Source organism: Somniosus microcephalus, chromosome 11, assembly GCF_052327205.1.
Source record: "Somniosus microcephalus isolate GS21.2 chromosome 11, FLI_Smic_1.0, whole genome shotgun sequence".
Taxonomy (NCBI): Eukaryota; Metazoa; Chordata; class Chondrichthyes; order Squaliformes; family Somniosidae; genus Somniosus; species Somniosus microcephalus.
The window spans coordinates 216,051,276-216,078,052 of NC_140997.1; the positions used below are offsets into that span (position 1 = coordinate 216,051,276).

At 50.8% G+C, this 26,777-nt stretch overlaps 1 protein-coding gene across 1 annotated transcript in view; it reads left to right on the forward strand.

Moving 5' to 3' along the window:
- Positions 1-26,777, forward strand: part of LOC147111237 (copine-8-like) — an 818,429-nt gene that overhangs the window by 58,868 nt on the left and 732,784 nt on the right. The window contains exons 2-3 of the mRNA XM_086001948.1: positions 2,344-2,384; positions 11,341-11,387. Of these exons, the coding sequence (XP_085858074.1) occupies positions 2,344-2,384; positions 11,341-11,387 (88 nt within the window). The remainder of the gene's footprint in view (positions 1-2,343; positions 2,385-11,340; positions 11,388-26,777) is intronic.

The window sequence follows — 26,777 nt, forward strand, 5'->3', positions numbered from 1 at the left end:
GGTCCAGTCTTCTATTGCATTATCAAAGGCAGTGATATAGCCACTCTTCGGCATCTTGGAAATCTAAAATGGCGCCTCCCGCGCTTTGCCTTCTTCCCCGATTTAACAAAATGGCGCCTCCCGCGCTTTGCCTTCTTCCCCGCTGGATTAAGATGGCGCCTCCCGCGTTTTGCCTTCTTCCCCGCTGTTGCTAGCGCTGCTTTCCACGGTTTCCGTTGTAAACTGCAGCTCCTCGCGGCTTTCTGCGCGTTTAATTTTTTTATTTTATTATTTTCCTGTCATCGGAACAACCCTGCAGGACTCTTGCCTCCCTCTTCTCGGGTCTGTACGCTGCCCGGCTTCGTAGCACCGGCCGCGCCCTGTGTGCTCCACCCTCTCTCTCTCTCCTCTTCCCGACAACGCTGCTCGGCCCCGTTGCAAGCCACCCGCTCGAGTTCTAGACCGCCGCAGCCCAGGAAGGATCAGTGCACTACCTGCCACCAGCCCGATTAGCTGAAGCACCGTCGACAGGAACCAAGCCCCACTCTCGACAGCCTCTCCTGCAAATCTTCAACTCCGCTGACTCAGGGGCGGATGCCCACGGTCGACGCCCTGTTTCTACTGTTTCTTTCTGGCCTCGACCTCTGCTCACTTCGCTTCAGGGATGGATCCCATGAGGTGGTGCAGACTGTAGGTAAGTTCGTATCTGCTCGTCGCCAATATTATGTCCGTGTATAATTGAGACACGGATGGCAGGAGTTGATTATAACAAGTCTTTACTGAATGGAGACAACCTGGAACTGAAACTACAGAAGGCTGCTAGTGCCTTTTATACAGGGGTGGTCACTGCCGGTACTGCAGTCTGAGACCAGTTATTCCCTTAAAGGTACATACACATCAGTGATGCCGTCGCTGGCCTCCCAGGCAGCAATGTTGTCGGGTGCTGATGCCCTGTGTCCTGTGCAGCATCAGGTGATTGCGGAGAAGGTTGGTATTGTTGTTGGTGTGCCTGGTGATGTTGGTGTGCCTGGTGATGTTGGTGCTGGGGATTCAGAGGAGCAAGGTGAGATTTTTTTCAAGGGCACCGATGTTGCTGGAATAGATGGCAGCTGAAGTTGAGATGACAGAAGCGATCTGTCAATGGTGAGAGAGCTTGCTCCAAGGAGGTGACAGTGGAGAGAGAGTTTACTCCAAACACTTCCAAACTGCAAACAGCTCAAAGGTGTCTTCCAGGTCCTGAAAACTCAAGCTTCTGACATTGGAAAGTGAACAACTGTCAAATGGTAGATTTCATACCACTTTTGCAGCTGTCACCTATTCACAGCAATGGGGAGTCATAGAGAACCTGACCTACTTACCTGACGTAATCCCCGAGCGATGGAAACCTCGTAAAAAAAGTGGTAAAATAGAAATAGGCTGGCAAAATAGTAGTTAACAGGCATTTAACAAACATTTAACTATCTTAAATGCCTCCCCCGCCGCTTGGTGTCGGGTCTGTTCTGAAATCGCAGACCCGACACTTTGGAAACTTACATGGAGGCGGGTTCGGAGCGGGTTCCCAACCCGCTGTCAATCATTTCGATTTTGACAGCGGACCCGCCTCCGAACCCGCCCTCTGAGCGCTGGCAAAATTCAGCCCTTTGTTTACTTTGCTGCTGATGGTGCTTTTGCCATTGGAGGCAACTCTGCAAAGTAAATGAGGCGGCAGATCCTTGAGTGAGTTCATGGTTTTGGGGGTTCACAGTGGGAGAAAAGAAGGCTTAAAAATCCCTATAAAAACCAATGGATTGGATGCGGTCTTTCTGTAGTCCTCCCTCTGCAGCATCAGAGAAATGTGGCTGGGGTGCCGAGCAGTGTTCCCCCTGAGGCGCACGGGTGGAGGCCGGCCACCAATAGGGAGGTCCCACTCAGGCCGTTCGCCAGCTGCTGCCGCCGGAACTTTAAGAGGGCTGCGCACACAAAAAAAAATTAGAGGGAACGTTGGTGCCTATTATTTACAGGGACATGACTGGAACACCACAAGAGGTGCTGCTGGTTCAGGTGGATCTCCATACCAGGAGCAAAAGTGGAGATTGGAGAATGATGAATTTTCAGGTGTTTTGTTGGATAATCTTTTGTGGACCGGGGAGTATTTGCGAGATTAAATGGATGGGGTAAAATGTCCAGTGGGACAGATTGTACACGGTCTGTTCTACAAATGAGTTTTATGGGTCAAATATCCCATCCTTATTCCCTGCTTTATTATGCTATTTCTTTCACTGTTGCAGTAATGCCAAAATAATTTTTTGGATGCCCTTTACTTAGAAAACACTGGAACTGATAATAATCTATTGGCTTATTAATTATTCCTTTCTCTTCTCATAGGACTCTTCTTGATGTGGATACCTTCTCAAAGTCAGATCCTGGTAAGTATGACAATTTATGTTGTTATACTGAGTTCAAAGGTTATGTGTAGCGGCTTCCAGATATTGGGGGTAATTTTAGCCCCTCCCAAAATGGGTGGGTTTGTGTCGGGCGATCACCTAGCCCTCCCCGCGACCACCGACCTCCCCCCCGTGATCACCGACCTCCCCCCCCGCGATCACCGACCTCCCCCCCACGACCACCGACCTCCCCCCCCGCGACCACCGACCTACCCCCCCACGACCACCGACCTCCCCCTCCCCGCGATCACCGACCTCCCCCCGCGACCACCGACCTCCCCCCCGCGATCACCGACCTCCCCCACCGCGATCACCGACCTCCCCCCCACGACCACCGACCTCCCCCCCGTGATCACCGACCTCCCCCCCCGCGATCACCGACCTCCCCCCCACGACCACCGACCTCCCCCTCCCCGCGATCACCGACCTCCCCCCGCGACCACCGACCTCCCCCCCGCGATCACCGACCTCCCCCACCGCGATCACCGACCTCCCCCCCACGACCACCGACCTCCCCCCCGCGACCACCGACCTCCCCCCCACGACCACCGAGCTCCCCCTCCCCGCGATCACCGACCTCCCCCCGCGACCACCGACCTCCCCCCCGCGACCACCGACCTCCCCCCCCACGACCACCGACCTCCCCCCCACGACCACCGACCTCCCCCCCCGCGACCACCGACCTACCCCCCCACGACCACCGACCTCCCCCTCCCCGCGATCACCGACCTCCCCCCGCGACCACCGACCTCCCCCCCCGCGATCACCGACCTCCCCCTCCCCGCGATCACCGGCCTCCCCCCCCGCGACCACCGACCTCCCCCCGCGATCACCGACCTCCCCCTCCCCGCGATCACCGGCCTCCCCCCCCCGCGACCACCGACCTCCCCCCCGCGATCACCGACCTCCCCCCCGCGACCACTGACCTCCCCCCCGCGATCACCGACCTCCCCCCCGCGACCACCGACCTCCCCCCCGCGACCACCGACCTCCCCCCCGCGATCACCGACCTCCCCCCCGCGATCACCGACCTCCCCCCCACGACCACCGACCTCCCCCTCCCCGCGATCACCGACCTCCCCCCGCGACCACCGACCTCCCCCCCGCGATCACCGACCTCCCCCTCCCCGCGATCACCGGCCTCCCCCCCCGCGACCACCGACCTCCCCCCGCGATCACCGACCTCCCCCTCCCCGCGATCACCGGCCTCCCCCCCCCGCGACCACCGACCTCCCCCCCGCGATCACCGACCTCCCCCCCGCGACCACTGACCTCCCCCCCGCGATCACCGACCTCCCCCCCGCGACCACCGACCTCCCCCCCGCGACCACCGACCTCCCCCCCGCGATCACCGACCTCCCCCCCGCGATCACCGACCTCCCCCCGGCGATCACCGACCTCCCCCTCCCCGCGATCACCGACCTCCCCCCCCGCGATCACCGACCTCACCCCCCCGCGACCACCGACCTCCCCCCCGCGACCACCGACCTCCCCCCGCGACCAACGACCTCCCCCTCCCCGCGATCACCGACCTCCCCCCCCGCGATCACCGACCTCCCCCTCCCCGCGATCACCGACCTCCCCCCGCGACCACTGACCTCCCCCCCGCGATCACCGACCTCCCCCCCCCACGACCACCGACCTCCCCCCCACGACCACCGACCTCCCCCCCCACGACCACCGACCTCCCCCCCGCGATCACCGACCTCCCCCCCGCGATCACCGACCTCCCCCCCGGCGACCACCGACCTCCCCCCCGCGATCACCGACCTCCCCCCCCGCGATCACCGACCTCCCCCCCCGCGATCACCGACCTCCCCCCCGCGACCACCGACCTCCCCCCCGCGATCACCGACCTCCCCCCCGCGATCACCGACCTCCCCCCCGCGATCACCGACCTCCCCCTCCCCGCGATCACCGACCTCCCCCCCCGCGATCACCGACCTCACCCCCCCGCGACCACCGACCTCCCCCCCGCGACCACTGACCTCCCCCCCGCGACCAACGACCTCCCCCTCCCCGCGATCACCGACCTCCCCCCCCGCGATCACCGACCTCCCCCTCCCCGCGATCACCGACCTCCCTCCGCGACCACCGACCTCCCCCCCGCGATCACCGACCTCCCCCCCCACGACCACCGACCTCCCCCCCGCGATCACCGACCCCCCCGCGATCACTGACCCCCCCGCGATCACTGACCCCCCCCGTGATCACTGACCCCCCCGCGATCACTGACCCCCCCCGTGATCACCGACCCCCCCGCGATCACCGACCCCCCCGTGATCACTGACCCCCCCGTGATCACTGACCCCCCGCAATCACCGACCCCCCCGCGATCACCGACCCCCCCGCGATCACTGACCCCCCCGATCACCGACCCCCCCGCGATCACCGACCCCCCCGCGATCACTGACCCCCCCCGCGATCACCGACCCCCCCGCGATCACTGACCCCCCCGCGATCACTGACCCCCCCGCGATCACTGACCTCCCCCGATCACCGACCCCCCCGCGATCACTGACCCCCCCGCGATCACTGACCCCCCCGCGATCACTGACCTCCCCCGATCACCGACCCCCCCGCGATCACCGACCCCCCCGTGATCACTGACCCCCCCGCGATCACTGACCCCCCCGATCACCGATCCCCCCCGCGATCACCGACCCCCCTGCGAGCACCGACTCCCCCGCGATCACTGACCCCCCCGCGATCACTGACCCTCCCCCGATCACTGACCCCCCCGCGATCACCAATCCCCCCCCCCCCAGAGATCACTGACCCCCCCTCCCCCCAATCACTGACCCCATCTCCTGGGATGTCTCCCACCCAGCACCACTAAGCCTAGAAATTAAACACACCCTGCAGTTGAAACTGCAGCGCGATCAGGGAAACCCATACTTCCAGGTTTAACGGCAGGACCCGATGAGCATTTTTTGTCTCCATTTCCTGGCCGCAGCAAGCTAGATTGAGAGGCTGTCTGTCTGTCGGGCGGGTATGCCTTGAGCACCAGGCCGCAGCCGGGGATCAGAGAGGAGGGAGGGAGAGATCGGTGGATCTTGGGGCGGGCGGGGGAGATCGGAAGAGTTGGGGGTAACCGATCGTGGGGGGTGGGTTAAGCAGGTAAACTGGATCCAGCAGTTAAGTGGAAAGGCACTTACCTTCTGGATCCAGCAGCCCTCGCCTCCCTTTTGCTGGCGGGTTTCCCGAGGCACGGAAAATCCGGCCGGCCAGGATTAAATTTAAAATGGCGGCTAATTCTGAGGCACTCAGCCTCATTATAATATTTAAAGGACCAACCGCCTCCTGGGAGCGGGTTGGTTGCACACCCCCCTGTCCCGCCTCCGTTAAAACCGGAAATGGGCGGGTTGGAAGAGGGGTGGTGTCGGGGGTTTCAGGTTTTTTACAGCGAGAGAAACAGGGGTCCGATATTAACTTGGAGGCAGGGAAGGAGCGGGCTGTTTTGAGGCTGAGAAATCCAGAAGAATAGGTTTCCCTCAGGTCCTGCCGAATTTAACAGCAGGACCTGATTCACATTTTTTGTCTCTGTTTCTCGGCCGTGGCCAGCCAGACTGAGAGGCTGCCTGTCTGTCGGGCGGGTAGGCCTTTGGTACCAGGCCGAAGTGGTGATCAGAGAGGAGGGAGGGCGAGATGGGTGGACCTCGGCGGGGGTGGGGGGCGGGCGGTGGGGATCGGATGGGTCGGGGGGAGATCGGAAAGGTCGAGGGGGCAAGATCAGAAGGGTGGGGGTTGTCCGATTGTGGGGGGTGGGTTAAGCAGGTAAGCTGGATCCAGCAGCTAATTGAAAAGGCACTTGCCTCCTGGATCCGGCAGTCCTCGTCTCCCTTTAACTGCCAGGTTTCCCGAGGCACGGAAAACCCGGCTGGCCAGGGTTAAATTCAAAATAGTGGCTAATTCTGAGGTACTCAGCCTCATTATAATATTTAAAGGGGCAATCGCCGCCTGGGAGTGGGAGTGAGATAGAGGTTTCATAGTGTGCAGTATCGCCACTAAATCATATATTATATCATCCATGTACTACCCACGTGCTAGCACTTACCTTTGAATAAGACACCAACCTAGGGAAGTTATAACACAGGGCTACCTGCATGCCAAACACCAAAAGCAGCAGGCTATAGACAGAGGTAAGTGGCCCCACGACCAACGACCTGAGAAAAATCCAGTCAAGAGTGCAGGTGGACAATTAGGTAACTAATGGAAGTAGGAGGCTTCATGAACATCTCCCTCCTTAACTGTAGCAGAGTCAAGCATATGAGTCAAAAAATACCAATCCTACTCAGTCCCCCTGAGCTCATCCACCCCCGCCGCACTGTATCTACATTGTGCATTATCTACAGGATGCCCTGCAGCAGCTCATTAAGGTTACGTTAACAGCACCCCTCAACCTCGTGATCTCTACCATCAAGGAGGACAAGGACAGCAATATCATGGGAACACCATCACCTGCAAGTTCCCCTCCAAGCCGCACATCATCCTGCCTTAGATATATATCCACATTGTTGTTGGATTCAAATCCTGGAATTCTCTTACTGAGGAAGCACCATTACAAAGACTGCAGTGGTTTAAGGAGAAAGCCTGCAACCATCTTAGGGCAACTAGGGATAGGCAGTAAACACAGCCGTGCCAGCGTCACCCACCTTCTGCGAACAAATTTAAAAAATACTGGATAAAACAACCACTCTTTCGATTCTCACAACACTAACCAAACACACTTCCACAGCTAAATGCGGTACTTTCAAGGAATGCGCCTCCCACTGTGCTAATGAGAGGAATACTTGCTCCTCTGTAGAATACGGAATTGGAGCATGGTGATGCTGCTATTAATTAAAGAGCTTGTTTGTGTCGAAGGAGACGGCGGATTTAACATCTCATTAGAAGAAGAACTGAGTGCAGAGATTTGATAAACCTGTCTGCTAACACTTTCAAAACTGGGAGTTGATGCTTAAAGTGAAACCTAAATGAAAGCTAAATGATCGACAGCGAGCATTTCCAATTCAAGCATTAACTAACAGTGCTTTGCCTGAGAATGTAAAGGTCAAAGACTTCTAATTGTGCATCTTTACCAAATATTCTTCTTGTGTGGATTCTTTTTCTTATTCAGATTTGTTTTGCTTCCCCCAACTCTTGATATTTTGATGAATATTGGACAGATGTCACAACTTGCTGTCAATTCATATAATTGATGTTCATAAGTATTACATTAGGTAAAGGGGCAATAATATAATTGAAAGCAACATTTTTATTTCCAATACAAAAGCAAAATACTGCAGACGCTAGAAATCTGAAATAAAAACAGAAAATGCTGGAACTACTCAGCAGGTCAGGCAGCATCTGTGGAGAGAGAAACAGAGTTAACGTTTCAGGTCCATGACCTTTCGTCAGACGGGTCATCGATCTGAAACGTTAACTCTGTTTCTCTCTCCACAGACGCTGCCTGACTTGCTGAGTATTTCCAGCATTTTCTGTTTTTATTTCCAATGTTTCCCCTCCTGCCCTGGTTATGGCTCTGTGGAGGGGTGGTACCTCACCTAAATGGGTGCGAGCTTTAATTGGATGCCTGATAGTTGAAAGTTGGCAAGAATTCTTTCCTTCGAGAACTCCCACCCACTTTGCACCGTGTTGCTGTTTCTAGGGAGCAAGGGCAGTGAGCAACAGCATGGGAAGTGACAGCCTCAAACATGAATGTATGCATATGGAACAGGAATGGCACTGCACACCATTTTCTGATGTTTAGGAGCATGGGACATGAAGTCTGAAGGACGCCCATTTCAAATGGGCATCAGGGATATGGCAGTGGCTGATCTGAAATACCCAACTTCAAAAAATATTTCAGTCATATTATGACTGTTTTCATTCATTTTTTTCTGTTTGCATTTTGTTTCGCCTTTGTCCCAGTTATTCCTTCCCCTCCCTACCACCATTACTTGCACCAGCGAGTTTCCCAATAGGAAAGCCCCAAGCTGAGGTGTTTGGAAGAAGACGAGGGCCTATGGAGTGATGCCAGGCATGTCAGTATGCACAAAAGATGCTCTGTGCCCATCCACCGGAAGGCTAGACCTTACTTTGACAGAAAATTAGTGCTGGCAGAGGCTTCTCTCCCCAAGGGAAGCTGAGCCAGCAGACCAAATGACATCTCTAAAATATGTGATTGCCTGACCAGCTGTAATGTTGGATGGTTCCTTGGAAGTGTCCCAACCACAGTATGGCATGTTTTCAGTGGCACTGCATGAAAGAAGGTAAGCTAGGGCGAGCAAGAGCCAACTAAGCCTGAGTCGCCGCACCTGCCAAGATACCAGCGGTCACATCTGCAGGCCTTGGCACATCTACGTGGCAGTGGCCATGGAGATCCATCTATACGAGGTCTGAATTAGCAGGGAGCTAGATGTAGAATTTGTGGCGGTTTCTGCAAGGGTACCTGTGGCTAACATGGAGCATAGCACAGGCACATGCAGGGACAGTAACAGTCAGCTGTGCTCTGAAACCTGGCCATGCTTTCAGATCTTTCACAGGAATAGAATTTAAGATTTGGGAAAAACCCCTCTCCAGCTCACTTGTGCACACATGCACGTGCAGACTTACATAGTTCCTTTTTGTGAATTTATCTTGTTCATATCAATGCATGGCTTCTTACCTTTACAAAAGATTGGGAGATTTATTTTTCCCAATTAAATTACCAATTAAAGGTTTGAATCTTCGGCGCTGATAAAACTGGCTTGATAATGCATTCCTTTTTTACTCTTGTTCTTCCAAAAATAAAAACCAGTAGGCGTTGGTCGCCTCTCAGTGAGTTCAAAATAATGATTGAAGCTCCAAAATTGTTGTAAAAGAAAGACTTGCATTTCTATAGCGCCTTTCATGACCAAAGCGCTTTACAGCCAATGAAGTACTTTTTGAAGTGTAGTCACTGTTGTAATGTAGGAAACGCGGCAGCCAATTTGCGCACAGCAAGCTCCCACAAACAACAATGGAATAATGACCAGATAATCTGTCTTTTTTTAGTGATGTTGATTGAGGGATAAATATTGGCCTAGGACATGGGGGAAAAATCCCCTGCTCTTCTTCAAAATAGTGCCATAGGATCTTTTACGTCCACCTGAGAAAGCAGATGAGGCCTTGGTTTAACGTCTCATCCGAAAGACGGCACCTCCGACAGTGCAGCACTCCCTCCGTACTGCACTGGAGTGTCAGCTAGATTTTTGTGCTCAAGTCTCTGGAGTGGAACTCGAACCCACAACCTTCTGACTTAGAGGTGAGAGTGCAACGAACTGAAGCATGGCTGAACGCACTGGCCGGTTACAAAGTGTCCTCCGAGTGTCGCCCATTCTGAAGAGATTAAAGTCTTCAAAACAGAACACAATTTGTGCAATCACACAATTGACCTTCTCCCCTCCTACAAGTCAAGAAGCAAAACCCAAAAAGTTGGGTTTGTCAAGACGTCAATACCTTCTTAAGGAAGGGGCTTGAGTCAAATTTACGTTCCTCCCCCAGAGTATAGTAATAATTTTTGACTTCACGCTTGGCTGTGAGCCTTGCCCACTGGAAGGATGTATGGAAAATTCGGATGCGGCATGTTTTTCCAAACATTTAATGTTCGGAATCACTTGCAATGTGCGCCATATTTCTGCTTCTGGCAGGTAAGGCAGCCAGCCAGAAGCAGGAACTTGGAATATGACCCCTTGTAGGAGGTATCTCATTGCCAGGCTGCTGCTCTTGCCTTTCTTGATGCAACTACTAAACAGTGTGCAAAAGAGCCGCCCACTCCAACTGAATCCATTGACCCATCAACCTTTTTTCCCCAACCTCTTTGGAAAAGCGCCCAACCTCAGTTTGGTCACATCTGCTCCACAGGATTTGGTATTGACCATATGATGAAAGGGAACACAGATCTGCATCATACTACTCTACCGTCTATTGCTATCAGAATTTGTTTTGCTAATCTGTTCTACTTCCCGAGTTGGGAGCAATATCAGCAGGTATGAACATATAACATTACAATGAGAACATGATATCAGGCACAATCAGTAATCTGGAGTCAGAGCAATAGAGGGTACTCGCTGGTACATGCATCTGGAGAGGATTGCTCAGATAAGGTGGAAGGAAACTGTGGAGAATTTTAAACACAGTAACCGGGACCTTGAGGTTAATGTGCTGGGCAATGTGAACCAGTGGAACTTGGCAAGGACGGCAGTGATGGGTGTGCAGGACTTTGGCAGTGGGGATTTGAACTGCAGAGTTCTTGATTAACTGAAACTTGTGAAGGATAGAGGAGGGGAGGCTGTTGAGAACTTTGGAGAAATGAATCCTTGAAGAGGACACCTCCTAATCTGCGAGGTGGGTCTCTGACTCTCCTTTGGAAGAAAGCTGCATCACAACCTGTCTGCATCAGATGAGCAATATTTTCTTTCTTTTGACTGGTCTCCTTTGAGGATTTTACATGCTTCACTTCAACCAAGAGCACGCGGAGAGCCCCATGCTCCTTCCATTGACAGACTTTCAGCAACTGTGGCGGACTGACATAGTCATTTCACTCACCTGAAAGGTTCACTCTGTTTCTCTCTCCGCGGATGCTGCCTGGCCTGCTGAGTTTCTCCAGCATTTCCTGTTGTTATTTTAGTCATTTCACTCATCGGGCAGTGGATTCAAACATCCATCTAACTATTTCTTCCTCAGAAAATATCCGTCCCTGGACATTCACACAACCATTAAATGAAGGCAGAGGCTGTGTTTTGTGCTGGTTAGACGCATCAAATCAGCCCTGTTGAAAACAAAGCCAAAATACTGAGTAGCCACCCCCCTTATACATGACATGCGCCCCTCTCCTCCTGTTGTCTTAAAAACGTGCAGAATTGGAAAATAACTCGCTGAGTTTTAACCCCTCACTCCACAACTATCTTAAACTCTTTTTCTTTCTCTTTTGCAGTTGTTGTGCTTTTTATTCAAGGGATTGGCAGCAAAGAGTGGCGGGAGGTGAGTGATAGTGTTTTTATATTTTATCTTGTATATTAGATTATATTGATTTATCTGAAGACAAAAGAATATATGCTGTGGAATTTCCCGAGGCCCGACACCACTGGCAGGCTTTCGGGTGGCCTTCTGGCGCCGCAGGGCCTCGCAACAGATTACAGGAAACTCTTTTTTATCCGGCACCGACGGGACCGGCGTGGTGCCGGTTGATCAAAAAGTCCGGATTACAGAGAGGTATACTTACCGAGGTATGAGAGCCCCGTACACGGCCACAGGTGCAGGAGCCCCGGTTACACGGCACTTGTGCAGGAGTCCCGGTTACACGGCCACAGATCCAGGAGTCCCTGTTGCACGGCCACTAATATATAGTAAAACTTACCTGAACCTACTCCTGAATTTTGCCGGTTAAGAGAGATTTCCGGATATTGGCAGTAAAAGATAACTGAGGTGGTTACTGGCGTAGAACAGTAGTAATCCAACGCAACAGAGTACTGATTCTGATTGGCCATCAAAGATGTTAGACAAATTGAAATGGAAGAATGCTGTTTGCACCCAATCTTATCCCCGTAGTTTCCTGTGTGGCGGGTTTCTGATTCAGCAATAGAGGACGAGTGAGGGCGGTTGAGCGCTTCGCTAAGTAGAAGGGATGACGATTCAGTTGGGGGAATCACTCGAAGTTGCTCCTGAAGTTAAGGTCCAATGACTGGGTAGGCCGCCTGCTAAGCGGTGAACAGGCATGGCAGGGAGGGATGAAAATATACAGAGGGTTAAAAAAAAGAAGAGCATTCACGATCTACTATTACATAAGTTAAAGCTTTGGCCGGGAAATTAGTGTCAGGCGGGCGCGAAGTGGGCGGCATTCCTGCAACGAGCGCCCGAAGGTGAAGGCCCGAACCTTACTGGAAATTGGGCGATGTGTCTCATCTACATAATACCAGTGGGGTGGGTGGGGGGGTGGGGGGGAGGTGAAGGGGAGGCGGGTCAAGTGCAGGCAGGCAGCAGCCCACAGTATTGCTGTAGTTTCAGGAGGTGCAGAAGGTCTACACATTAAGTTACGTAAATAAATCGAAAACGTACCTGTTCTTTGGCGGCCTCCAGTGGTCCCTTTATGGACCTCTGGTTAGGCCGCTGTAGACCTGAAAAAACTGAGTGTAATATGCATGTTATTTGCTGAAATTGGCATTGGGGTCCTAAAGCAGGCATTTAGGCTCCTGATTAGCAGATTCAAGGGCCTAATGGGCAGGTGCCCTGGGCACTTGAAAGTTGCCGACTGCCAATTTCGTAACCGGCGCACTTCCAGGACAATTGGGCATGGAGGATCCCGGCTGGAAATTGACCCCCCCAACTCCTATTTATCACTCAGAAATTGGGCACGGTGGGGTCCAATTTCTCCTCCAATATTCATGTATATTTTAATGGAGAAGTCAATTCTATAGGTATAGGTTCCATTGATAATAGGTACTTAACAGTACATTGCTACAGCATTAGTCGCCATATACATAGGAACAGGAGTAGGCCATTCAAACCCTCGAGTCTGTTCCGCCATTCAATTAGATCCTGGGTGATCTGTACCTGAACTCCATTTACCTGTCTTTACTCCATATCCCTTGGTACCCTTGCCTAATAAAAATCTATCAAACTTAAGTCTTGAAATTTTCAATTGACCCACCATATGCAGCCTTTTGAGGGAGAGAATTCCAGATTTCCACAACCCTTTGTGTAAAAACGCGTTTCCTGATTTTTAAAAAAAATGATTAGTTCCTGGGATGTGGGCGTTGCTGGCAAGGCCAGCATTTATTGCCCATCCCTAATTGCCCTCGGGAAGGTGGTGGTGAGCCCATTTCTTGAACCGCTGCAGTCCGTGTGGTGAAGGTACTCCCACAGTACTGTTAGGGAGGGAGTTCCAGGATTTTGACCCAGCGGTCATGAAGGAACGACGATATATTTCCAAATCAGGGTGGTGTGTGACTTGGAAGGGAACTCGCAGGTGATGGTGTTCCCATGTGCCTGCTGCCCTTGTTCTTCTAGGTGGTAGAGGTTGTGGGTTTGGGAGGTGCTGCCGAAGAAGCCTTGGCGAGTTGCTGCAGGGCACCTTGTAGATGGTATATGCTGCAGTCACGGTGCGCTGGTGGTGGACGGAGTGAATGTTTAAGGTGGTAGATGGGGTGCCAATCAAGCGGGCTGCTTTGTCCTGGATGATGTCAAGCTTCTTGAGTGTTGTTGGAGCTGCACTCATCCAGGCAAGTGGAGAGTATTCCATCACACTCCTGACTTGTGCCTTGTAGATGGTGGAAAGGCTTTGGGGAGTCAGGAGGTGAGACACTCGCCGCAGAATACCCAGCCTCTGACCTGCTCTTGTAGCCACAGTATTTATGTGGCTGGTCCAGTTAAGTTTCTGGTCAATGGTGACACCGTCCCAGGAACTGGTGAGGGGGGATTCGGTGATGGTAATGGGGATGAATGTCAAGGGGCGGTGATTAGACTCTCGCTTGTTGGAGATAGTCATTGCCTGGCACTTCTGTGGCGCGAATGTTACCTGCCACTGTGCAGTCATCAGCGAACATCCCCAGTTCTGACCTTCTGATGGAGGGAAGGTCATTGATGAAGCAGCTGAAGATGGTTGGGCCTAGGACACTGCCCTGAGGGACTCCTGCAGTGATGTCCTGGGGTTGAGATAATTGACCTCCAGCAACCACAACCATCTTCCTTTGTGCTAGGTATGACTTCAGCCAGTGGAGCGTTTTCCCCTTGATTCCCATTGACTTCAATTTTACTAGGGCTCCTTGATGCCACACTCGGTCAAATGCTGCTTTGATGTCAAGGGCAGTCACTCTCACCTCACCTCTGGAATTCAGCTCTTCTGCCCATGTTTGGATCAAGGCTGTAATGAGGTCTGGAGCCGAGTGGGCCTGGCGGAACCCAAATTGAGCATCGGTGAGCAGGTTATTGGTGAGTCAGTGCCACTTGATAGCGTTGTTGATGGCACATTCCATCACTTTGCTGATGATTGAGAGTAGACTGATGGGGTGGTAATTGTCCAGATTGGATTTGTCCTGCTTTTTGTGGACAGGACATACTTGGGCAGTTTTCCACATTGTCGGGTAGATGCCAGTGTTGTAGCTGTACTGGAACAGATGGCTAGAGGTGTGGCTAGTTCTGGAGCACAAGTCTTCAGCACGACAGCCGGGATGTTGTCAGGGCCCATAGCCTTTGCTGTATCCAGTGCACTCGGCCGTTTCTTGATATCACGTGGTGTGAATCAAATTGGCTGAAGACTGGCTTCTGTGATGGTGGGGACCTCAGGAGGAGGCCGATATGGATCATCCACTGGGCACTTCTGGCTGAAGATGGTTGCAAACGCTTCAGCTTTGTCTTTTGCACTCATGTGCTGGGCTCCACCATCATTGAGGATGGGGGTATTCATGGAGCCTCCTCCTCCCGTTAGTTGTTTAATGGTCCACCACCATTCACGACTGGATGTGGCAGGACTGCAGAGCTTTGATCTGATCTGTTGATTGTGGGATCGCTTAGCTCTGTCTATAGCATGCTGCTTCCACTGCTTAGCATGCATGTAGTCCTGTGTTGCAGCTTCCCCAGGTTGGCACCTCATTTTTAGGTATGCCTGGTGCTGCTCCTGGCATGCTCTTCTGCACTCCTCATTGAACCAGGGTTGGTCCCCTGGCTTGATGGTAATGGTAGAGTGAGGGATATGCCAGGCCATGAGGTTACAGATTGTGGTGGAATACAATTCTGCTGTTGCTGATGACCCACAGCGCCTCATGGATGCCCAGTTTTAAGCTACGAGATCTGTTCTGAATCTATCCCACTGAGCACAGTGGTAGTGCCACACAACACAATGGAGGGTGTTCTCAGTGTGAAGACGAGATTTCATCTCCACAAGGACTATGCGGTCATCACTGCTACCAATACTGTCAAGGACAGATGCATCTGCGACACGTAGATTGGTGAGGACGAGATCAAGTAGGTTTTTCTCTCGTGTTGGTTCTCTCACCACCTGCCGCAGTCCTAGTTTGGCAGCTATGTCCTTCAAGACTGGGCCAGCTCGGTCAGTAGTGGTGCTACCAAGCCACTCTTGGTGATGGACATTGAAGTCCCCCACCCAGAGTACATTCTATGCCCTTTCTACCCTCAGTGCTTCTTCCAAGTGGTGTTCAACTTGGAGGAGTACTGATTCATCAGCTGAGGGAGGGCGGGTAGGTGGTAATCAGCAGGAGGTATCCTTGCCTGTGCTTGACCTGAAACCATGAGACGTAATGGGGTCCGGAGTCAATGTTGAGGACTCCCAGGGCCACTCCCTCCCGACTGTATACCACTGTGCCGCCACCCCTGGTGGTCTGTCCTGCCGGTGGGACAGGACATACCCAGGGATGGTGATGGAGGAGTTTGGGACATTGGCTGAAAGGTATGATTCTGTGAGTATGACTATGTCAGGCTGTTGCTTGACTAGTCTGTGGGACAGCTGTCCCAAATTTGGCACAAGTCCCCAGATGTTGGTGAGGAGGACTTTGCAGGGTTGACTGGGCTGGGTGTGCCGTTGTCGTGTCCAAAGCCGGTGCCGAGGTCGATACCAGGTGGTCCGTCCGGTTTTATTCTTATTATTGTTTTTCGTAGCAATTGTGTACAACTGAGTGGTTTGCTCAGCCATTTCAGAGGGCAGTTAAGAGTCAACCACATTGCTGTGGGTCTGGAGTCACATATAGGCCAGACCAGGTAAGGACGACAGATTTCCTTCCCTAAAGGACATTAGTGAATCAGATGGGTTTTTACGACAATCCGGTAGTTTCATGGTCACTATTATTGGTACTAGCTTTTTGTTCCAGATTTATTTAATTAATTGAATTTAAATTCCCCAGCTGCCATGGTGGGTTCACCCCTAAACTTAATAGACTGTGGTGGGGGGAGGGAAATAGGAATGTCAATACTGTTAGCCAACTAGACTGGGAAAAAGAGAGACCAAGGAAGCTGTGATGCAATAAGGACTTGCTGGGGCTATCCTGTTATGGAAAGAAAAAGTTTCATACAAAAGATTATTACTGCTGTGAACTGTGGTTAATCCCCATCTGTGGGTGTGGGAAGGTACCTATGATAATTGAAGAAGGGATTGAAAGTTAAGACTAATTTATTGGTAGGTAGCTAATTAGTTGAGCTGCCTGTGGGTTCTCTGTGTGTGCATGATTATCTGAAATCCAATTAAGAATTTAGAAAATATCAGGAGACCATCCCAGTAAAAAATAATCATTGTTTGGCAACAGCTCTGTGGAGAAGTTGTAGATTGTGTGACATAATTTCCACATTGCATCATAGAAAGTTAAAACTGCTTTCCGTGGCTTCATGCACCCAGATAACTCAATGGCAGTTATAGTGCCCTTGTTATCTTGATGCAAAGCACTTTGGAGTGTGTATTAACACATTAGTGGTAGTAAAGAAGAAGGAAAGAACTTGCAGTTATATGGCGCCGATCACAACTTCAGGCGTCCCATAGCGCTTCACAGCCAATAAAGCACTTGTGCAGTGTTGTAATGTAGGGAAATGATGCAACCGTTTGCGCACAGCAAGGTCCCAGAAGCAGCAATGAAATAAATGACCAGATAGTCTGTTTTAGTGATGTTGGCTGAGGGATCAATGTTGGAGAGGACGCAGGGAGCGCTCTCCTGCTCTTCTTCAAAATAGTACCACGGGATCTTTTAAATCCGTCTGAGGGGGAAAGTGGGGGCAGTTTAACGTCTACCTCACAACCACCTCTCTCAACCCCTCCACTGCCATTGTGTTGTCAGACTGCTTGTCCGATATTCAGTCCTGGATGAGCAGCAATTTCTTCCAGTAAAATATTGGGAAGCCTGTGATGCACTATCAACAACACCAAAGACTACGAGTTGAACTTATACGAAGTAGGCTTTTATTGACTAAGAACTGGAGCATGCCTCTGCTAGTGGATCCATCCTAAGAGCTCCCGGGGGAAGGGTGGTGAGTCACCTTTATACCCGGGCTTAGGGGTGGAGCTAGGGGCGGAGACATGCCCGGACCTGTACGGAGTTAACAGTGGTTTACCACAGCCTGCCACTAACTCTGTTCCCTAGCCACCGATTCCCTCCTCCACACCGTCTGATTAAGCTCCTGTGAGGTGCCTCGGGATGTTTTCCGACATTAAAGGCGCTATGCAAATGCAAGTTGTTGTTATCATTGTCGTCATCTCACACTTCAAATCCACCCTATAACTCCTGCCCGATGTGAACCCGCATTTTATCATAGAATCATAGAATGATACAGCACAGAAGGAGGCCATTCAGCCCATCGAGCCTGCGCCGGCTCCTTGGTAGAGCTGTCCAATCAGTTGCGCGACCCTGCTCTTTCCCCACAGCCCTGTACATTTTTTCTCTTCAAGTATTTATCCACTTCTCTTTTAAAGGTTATTTATTGAATCTGCTTCCACCACCCTTTCAGGCAGTGCATTTTAGAAGTACAGAAACAATCCAGTGGACTTTCTGGGCAATTCTAAACTTATTTTTCAATGTTAGTCAAAGGTGAAATACTGCAGCTTGATCTCTTTCAAAATTAAAAGTTAGTTGCCTAGAAAATGGAGCTCTGCATATCCATCTTGTTTTTTAAAAATTTATTCACGGGCTGTGGGTGTCACTGGCAAGGCCGGCATTTATTGCCAATCCTTAATTGCCCTCGAGAAGGTGGTGGTGAGCCGCCTTCTTGAAGCGCTACAGTCTGTGTGGTGAAGGTACTCCCACAGTGCTGTTACGGAGGGAGTGCCAGGATTTTGACCCAACGACGATGAAGGAACGGCGATATACCTCTAAGTCAGGATGGTGTGTGACTGGAGGGGAACTTGGAGGTGATGGTGTTCTTGTAATATACATAGAGCTCTTTGTTGCTAAATTCAGGAACCGCCCCTTTAGATTGGAAAATTGCACATGTCACGCCGCTATTTAAGAATGGCGAGAGAGGGAAACTAGTGACTCTAGTAATTTCCCGACAATAGGTGTCAGTTAGCCTAACACCTGTTGTCGGGAAATTACTAGAGTCTATAATTAAGGATAGGGTTACTGAACACCATGAACATTTTCAGCTGATCAGAGAGAGCCAGCATGGATTTGTGAAAGGCAGGTCATGCCTGTCAAACCTGATTGAATTTTTTGAATTAGGTGACTAAAGTAGTGAACAGGGGAATGTCTATGGATATTATTCATATGGACTTCCAGAAGGCTTTTGATAAAGTCCCGCATAAGAGATTGTTAACTAAGGTAGAAGCCCATGGAATTGAGGGCAAATTATTGACCTGGTTAGGAAATTGGCTGAGCGGCAGGAGACAGAGAGTAGGGATAATGGGCAGGTACTCTAATTGGTTGGATGTGCTCTAATTGGCAGGAGGTGACTAGTGGTGTCCCGCAGGGATCTGTGTTGGGGCCTCAACTATTCACCATATTTATTAATGACTCAGATGATGGGATGGAAAGCCACATATCCAAGTTTGCCGATGGCACAAAGATAGGCAGCACCATAGGCAGTGTAGATGAAAGCATAAAATTACAAAGGGATAGCGACAGATTTAGTGAATGGGCAAAACTGGTAAATGGATTTCAATGTTAGGCAAATGTGAGGTCATCCACTTTGGATCTAAAAAGGATGTTGATGGTGGAGGATTCGGCGATGGTAATGCCGTTGAACGACAAGGGGCGGTGGTTAGACTCTCTTGTTGGAGATAGTCATTGCCTGGCACTTGTGTGGTGTGAATGTTACTTGCCACTTATCAGCCCAAGCCTGAATGTCGTCCGGGTCTTGCTGCATGTGGGCATGGACTGCTTCATTATCTGAGGAGTTGCGAATGGAACTGAACACTGTGCAGTCATCAATGAGCATCCCCACTTCTGACCTTATGATGGAGGGAAGGTCATTGATGAAGCAACTGAATGTGGTTGGGCCCAGGACACTGCCCTGAGGAACTCCTGCAGCGATGTCCTGAGGCTGAGATGATTGACCTCCAACAACTACAACCACCTTCCTTTGTGCTAGGTATGACTCCAGCCAGTGGAGAGTTTTCCCCCTGATTCCCATTGACTTCAATTTTACTAGGGCTCTTTGATGCCACACTCGGTCAAATGCTGCTTTGATGTCAAGGGCAGTCACTCTCACCTCACCTCTGGAATTCAGTTCTTTTGTCCATGTTTGGACCAAGGCTGTAATGAGGTCTGGAGCCGAGTGGTCCTGGCGGGACCCAAACTGAACCTCGGTGATCAGATTATTGGTGAGTAAGTGCTGCTTAATAGCACTGTCGATGACACCTTCCATCACTTTGCTGATGATTGAGAGTAGACTGATGGGGCGGTAATTGGCCGGAATGGATTTGTCCTTAATTTTGTGGCCAGGACATACCTGGGCAGTTTTCCACTTTATCGGGTAGATGCCAGTGTTATAACTGTACTGGAACAGCTTGGCTAGAGGCGCAGCTAGTTATGGAGCACAAGTCTTCAGCACGATAGCCTGGATGTTGTCGGGGCCCATAGCCTTTGCTGTAACCAGTGCGCTCAGCCGTTTCTTGATATCACATGGAGTGAATCGAATTGGCTGAAGAATGGCTTCTCTGATGGTGGGGACCTCGGGAGGTGGCCAATAAGGATCATCCACTTGGCACTTCTGGCTGACGATGGTTGCAATGCTTCAGCCTTGTCTTTAGCACTCGCATGCTGGGCTCCGCCATCATTGAGAATGGGGATGTCCATGGAGCTTCCATCTCCTGTTAGTTGTTTAATTTTTCGCCACCATTCACGACTGGATGTGGCAGGACTGCAGAGCTTTGAACTGATCTGTTGATTGTGGGATCGCTTAGCTCTGTCCATAGCATGCTGCTTCCGCTGTTTAGCATGTATGTAGTCCTGTGTTGCAGCTTCCCCAGGTTGGCACTTCATTTTTAGGTACGCCTGGTGCTGTTCCTGGCTTGCTGTTTTGCACTCCTCATTGAACCAGGGTTGTTCTCCAGGCTTGATGCTATATGCAGGGCCATGAGGTTACAGATTGTGGTGGAGTACAATTCTGCTGCTGCTGATGGCCCACAGCGCCTCATGGATGCTCAGTTTTGCGCTGCCTGATCTATTCTGAATCTGTGCCATTTTGAATGCTGGTAATGCCACACAACCCGATGGAGGTGTCCTCAGTGTGAAGATGGGTCTTCGTCTCCACAAGGACTGTGATTAGCGTACAGCCTTCAATTTAACACTGTGATTAGCGCACACGCTTCACTGTAACACGGTGATTAGCGCGCACCCATCACTGTAACACGGTGATTAGCGTACACCCTTCACTGTAACATGTTGATGAGCGCGCACCCTTCACTGTAACACGGTGATTAGCGCGCACCCTTCACCGTAACACGGTGATTAGCGCACACCCTTCACTGTGACACGGTGATTAGCGTACACCCTTCACTGTAACACGGTGATTTGCGCACACCCTTCACTGTAACACGGTGATTAGCGCACACCCTTCACTGTAACACGGTGATTAGCGTACACCCTTCATTGTAACACGGTGATTAGCGTACACCCTTCATTGTAACACGGTGATTAGCGCACACCCTTCACTGTTACACGGAGATTAGCTCGCACCCTTCACTGTAACATGGTGATTAGCGCACAACCTTCACTGTAACACGGTGATTAGCGCACACCCTTCACTGTAACACGGTGATTAGCGGAGATACTTCACTGTAACACGGTGATTAGCGCACACCCTTCACTGTAACACGGTGATTAGCGTACACTCTTCACTGTAACACGGTGATTAGCACACACCCGTCACTGTAACACAGTGATTAGCGCACACCCTTCACTGTAACACGGTGATTAGCACACACCCTTCAGTGTAACACGGTGATTAGCGTACACCCTTCACTGTAACACGGTGATTAGCGCATACCCTTCACTGTAACACGGTGATTAGCTTACACCCTTCACTGTAACACGGTGATTAGCAGGCACCCCTCACTGTAACATGGTGATTAGCGCACACCCTTCACTGTAACACGGTGATTAGCGCACACTCTCCAATGTAACACGGTGATTAGCGCGCAGCCTTCAATGTAACACGGTGATAAGCGCACACCCTTCACTGTAAAATGGTGATTAGCGCACACCCTTCACTGTAACTTGGTGATTAGCGTACACCCTTCACTTTAACACGGCGATTAGCGCATCTCTTCACTGTAACATGGTGATTAGCGCACACACTTCATTGTAACATGGTGATTAGTGTACTCTCTTCACTGTAACACGGTGATTAGCGCACACCCTTCACTGTAACACGGTGTTTAGCGTACACCGTTCACTGTAACACGGTGAATAGCGTACACCTTTCACTGTAACAGAGTGATTAGTGCACACCCTTCATTTTAAGATGGTGATTAGCACGCACCCATCACTGTAACACGGTGATTAGCGTACACCCTTCACTGTAACATGGTGATGAGCGCGCACCCTTCACTGTAACGCGGTGATTAGCGCACACCCTTCAATGTAACACGGTGATTAGCTTACACCCTTCACTGTAACACGGTGATTAGCGCACACCCTTCAATGTAACACGGTGATTAGCGCACACCCTTCAATGTAACACGGTGATTAGCGCGCACCCTTCACTGTAACATGTTGATGAGCGCGCACCCTTCACTGTAACACGGTGATTAGCGCGCACCCTTCACTGTAACACGGTGATTAGCGCGCACCCTTCACTGTAACACGGTGATTAGCGCACACCCTTCAATGTAACACGGTGATTAGCGCGCACCCTTCAATGTAACACGGTGATTAGCGCAAACCCTTCATTGTAAAATGGTGATTAGCGCACACCTTTCACTGTAACACGTTGTTTAGCGTACACCGTTCACTGTAACACGGTGAATAGCGTACACCTCTCACTGTAACAGAGAGATTAGTGCACACCCTTCACAGTAACACGGTGATTAGCGTACACCCTTCACTGTAACACGGTGATTAGCGTCCACCCTTCACTGTAACACGATGATTACCGCACACCCTTCACTGTAACACGGTGATTAGCGCACACCCTTCACTGTAACACGGTGATTAGCGCACACCCTTCACTGTAACACGGTGATTAGCTTACACCCTTCACTGTAACATGGTGATTAACGCACACCCTTCAATGTAACACGGTGATTAGCGCGCACCCTTCAATGTAACACGGTGATTAGCGCACACCCTTCACTGTAAAACGGTGATTAGCGCACACGCTTCACTGTAACACGGTGTTTAGCGCACGCCCTTCACTGTAACACGGTGATTAGCGCACACCCTTCACTGTAACGTGGTGATTAGCGCACACCCTTCACTGTAACACAGTGATTAGCGTACACCCTTCACTGTAACATGGTGATTAGCATACATACTTCACTGTAACACGATGATTAGCGTACACCCTTCACTGTAACACGGTGATTAGCGCGCACCCTTCACTGTAACACGGTGATTAGCGCACACCCTTCACTGTGACAAGGTGATTAGCGTACACCCTTCACTGTAACACTGTGATTTGCGCACACCCTTCACTTTAACACGCCGATTAGCGCACACCCTTCACTGTAACACGGTGATTAGCGTACACCCTTCACTGTAACACGAAGATTAGCGCGCACCCTTCACTGTAACATGGTGATTAGCGCACACCCTTCACTGTAACACGGTGATTAGCGTACATCCTTCACTGTAACACGGTGATTACCGCACACCCTTCACTGTAACACGGTGATTAGCGTACACTCTTCACTGTAACACGGTGATTAGCACACACCCGTTACTGTAACACAGTGATTAGCACACACCCTTCACTGTAACACGGTGATTAGCACACACCCTTCACTGTAACACGGTGATTAGCGTACACCCTTCACTGTAACATGGTGATTAGCGCATACCCTTCACTGTAACACGGTGATTAGCTTACACCCTTCACTGTAACACGATGATTAGCGCACACCCTTCAATGTAACACGGTGATTAGCGCGCACCCCTCACTGTAACACGGTGATTAGCGCGCACCCTCCAATGTAACACGGTGATTAGCTCGCACCCTCCAATGTAACACGGTGATTAGCGCACACCCTTCTCTGTAAAATGGTGATTTGGGCACACCCTTCACTGTAACACGGTGATTAACGTACACCCTTCACTTTAACATGGTGATTAGCGCACACTCTTCACTGTAACACGGTGATTAGCGCGCACCATTCACTGTAACATGGTGATTAGCGTACACCCTTCACTGTAACACGGTGATTAGCGCAAACCCTTCACTGTAACATGGTGATTAGTGCACACCCTTCATTGTAACATGGTGATTAGTGTACTCTCTTCACTGTAACACGGTGATTAGCGCACACCCTTCACTGTAACACGGTGTTTAGCGTACACCGTTCACTGTAACACGGTGAATAGCGTACACCTTTCACTGTAACAGAGTGATTAGTGCACACCCTTCGATTTAACACTGTGATTAGCGCGCGCCCTTCACTGTAACATGGTGATTAGCGCGCACCCTTCACTGTAACACGGTGTTTAGCGTACACCCTTCACTGTAACACGGTGTTTAGCGTACACCCTTCATTGTAACACGGTGATTAGCGTACACCCTTCACTGTAAAACGGAGATTAGCGCGCACCCTTCACTGTAACATGGTGATTAGCGCGCACCCTTCACTGTAACACGGTGTTTAGCGTACACCCTTCATTGTAACACGGTGATTAGCGTACACCCTTCACTGTAAAACGGAGATTAGCGCGCACCCTTCACAGTAACATGGTGATTAGCGCACACCCTTCACTGTAACACGGTGATTAGCGCACACCCTTCACTGTAACAAGGTGATTAGCGCACACGCTTCACTGTAACACGGTGGTTAGCGCACGCCCTTCACTGTGACATGGCGATTAGCGCACACCCTTCACTGTAACACGGTGATTAGCGCAAACCCTTCACTGTAACATGGTGATTAGCGCATACCCTTCATTGTAACATGGTGATTAGTGTACTCTCTTCACTGTAACACGGTGATTAGCGCACACCCTTCACTGTAACACGTTGTTTAGCGTACACCGTTCACTGTAACACGGTGAATAGCGTACACCTTTCACTGTAACAGAGAGATTAGTGCACACCCTTCACAGTAACACGGTGATTAGCGTACACCCTTCACTGTAACACGGTGATTAGCGTACACCCTTCACTGTAACATGATGATTACCGCACACTGTTCACTGTAACACGGTGATTAGCGTACACCCTTCACTGTAACACGAAGATTACCGCACGCCCTTCAGTGTAACACGGTGATTAGCGTACAACCTTCACTGTAACACAGTACTTAGCGCAAACCCTTCACTGTAACACGGTGATTAGCGCACACGCTTCACTGTAACACGGTGATTACCGTACACCCTTCACTGTAACACGGTGATTAGCTTACACCCTTCACTGTAACATGGTGATTATCGCACACCCTTCAATGTAACACGGTGATTAGCGCGCACCCTTCACTGTAACACGGTGATTAGCGCGCACCCTTCACTGTAACACGGTGATTAGCACACACCCTTCAGTGTAACACGGTGATTAGCGCGCACCCTTCAATGTAACACGGTGATTAGCGCACACCCGTCAATGTATAACGGTGATTAGCGCACACGCTTCACTGTAACACGGTGGTTAGCGCACGCCCTTCACTGTGACACGGTGATTAGCGTACACCCTTCATTGTAACACGGTAATTAGCATACACCCTTCACTGTAACACGGTGATTTGCGCAAACCCTTCACTGTAACACGGTGATTAGCGCACACCCTTCACTGTAACACGGTGATTAGCGTACACCCTTCATTGTAACACGGTAATTAGCATACACCCTTCACTGTAACACGGAGATTAGCGCGCGCCCTTCACTGTAACATGGTGATAAGCGCACACCCTTCACTGTAACACGGTGATTAGCGCACACCCTTCAATGTAACACGGAGATTAGCGCGCACCCCTCACTGTAACACGGTGATTAGCGCGCACCCTTCACTGTAACATGGTGATTAGCGTACACCCTTCACTGTAACATGGTGATTAGTGTACTCTCTTCACTGTAACATGGTGATTAGCGCACACCCTTCACTGTAACACGGTGTTTAGCGTACACCGTTCACTGTAACACGGTGAATAGCGAACACCTTTCACTGTAACAGAGTGATTAGTGCACACCCTTCAATTTAACACGGTGATTAGCGCACACCCTTCACTGCAACGCGGTGATTAGCACACACCCTTCACTGTAACACGGTGATTAGCGTACACCCTTCACTGTAACACGGTGATTGGCGCACACCCTTCACTATAACACGGTGATTAGCGCGCACCATTCACTGTAATATGGTGATTAGCGTACACTCTTCGCTGTAACACGGTGATTAGTGTACTCTCTTCACTGTAACACGATGATTAGCGCACACCCTTCACTGTAACACGGTGATTTGCGTACACCCTTCACTGTAACACAGTGCTTAGAGCACACCCTTCACTGTAACACGGTGATTAGCGTACACCCTTCATTGTAACACGATGATTAGCGTACACCCTTCCCTGTAACACGGAGATTAGAGCGCACCCTTCACTGTAACATGGTGATAAGCGCACACCCTTCACTGTAACACGGTGACTAGCGCACATCCTTCACTGTAATACGGTGATTAGCGCACACCCTTCACTGTAACACAGTGATTAGCGTACACCCTTCATTTTAACATGGTGATTAGCGCATACCCTTCACTGTAACACGGTGATTAGCTTACACCCTTCAATATAACACGGTGATTAGCGCGCACCCCTCACTGTAACACGGTGATTAGCGTGCACCCTTCACTGTAACACGGTGATTAGTGCACACCCTCCAATGTAACACGGTGATTAGTGCGCACCCTTCAATGTAACACGGTGATTAGCGCACACCCTTCACTGTAAAATGGTGATTAGCGCACACCCTTCACTGTAACACGGTGATTAGCGTACACCCTTCACTTTAACACGGTCATTAGCGCACACTCTTCACTGTAACACGGTGATTAGCGCAAACCCTTCACTGTAACATGGTGATTAGCGCACACCCTTCATTATAACATGGCGATTAGTGTACTCTCTTCACTGTAACACGGTGATTAGCGCACACCCTTCACTGTAACACGGTGTTTAGCGTACACCGTTCACTGTAACACGGTGAATAGCGAACACCTTTCACTGTAACAGAGTGATTACTGCACACCCATCCCTGTAACACGGTGATTAGCGTACACCCTTCACTGTAACACGGTGATTAGCGTACA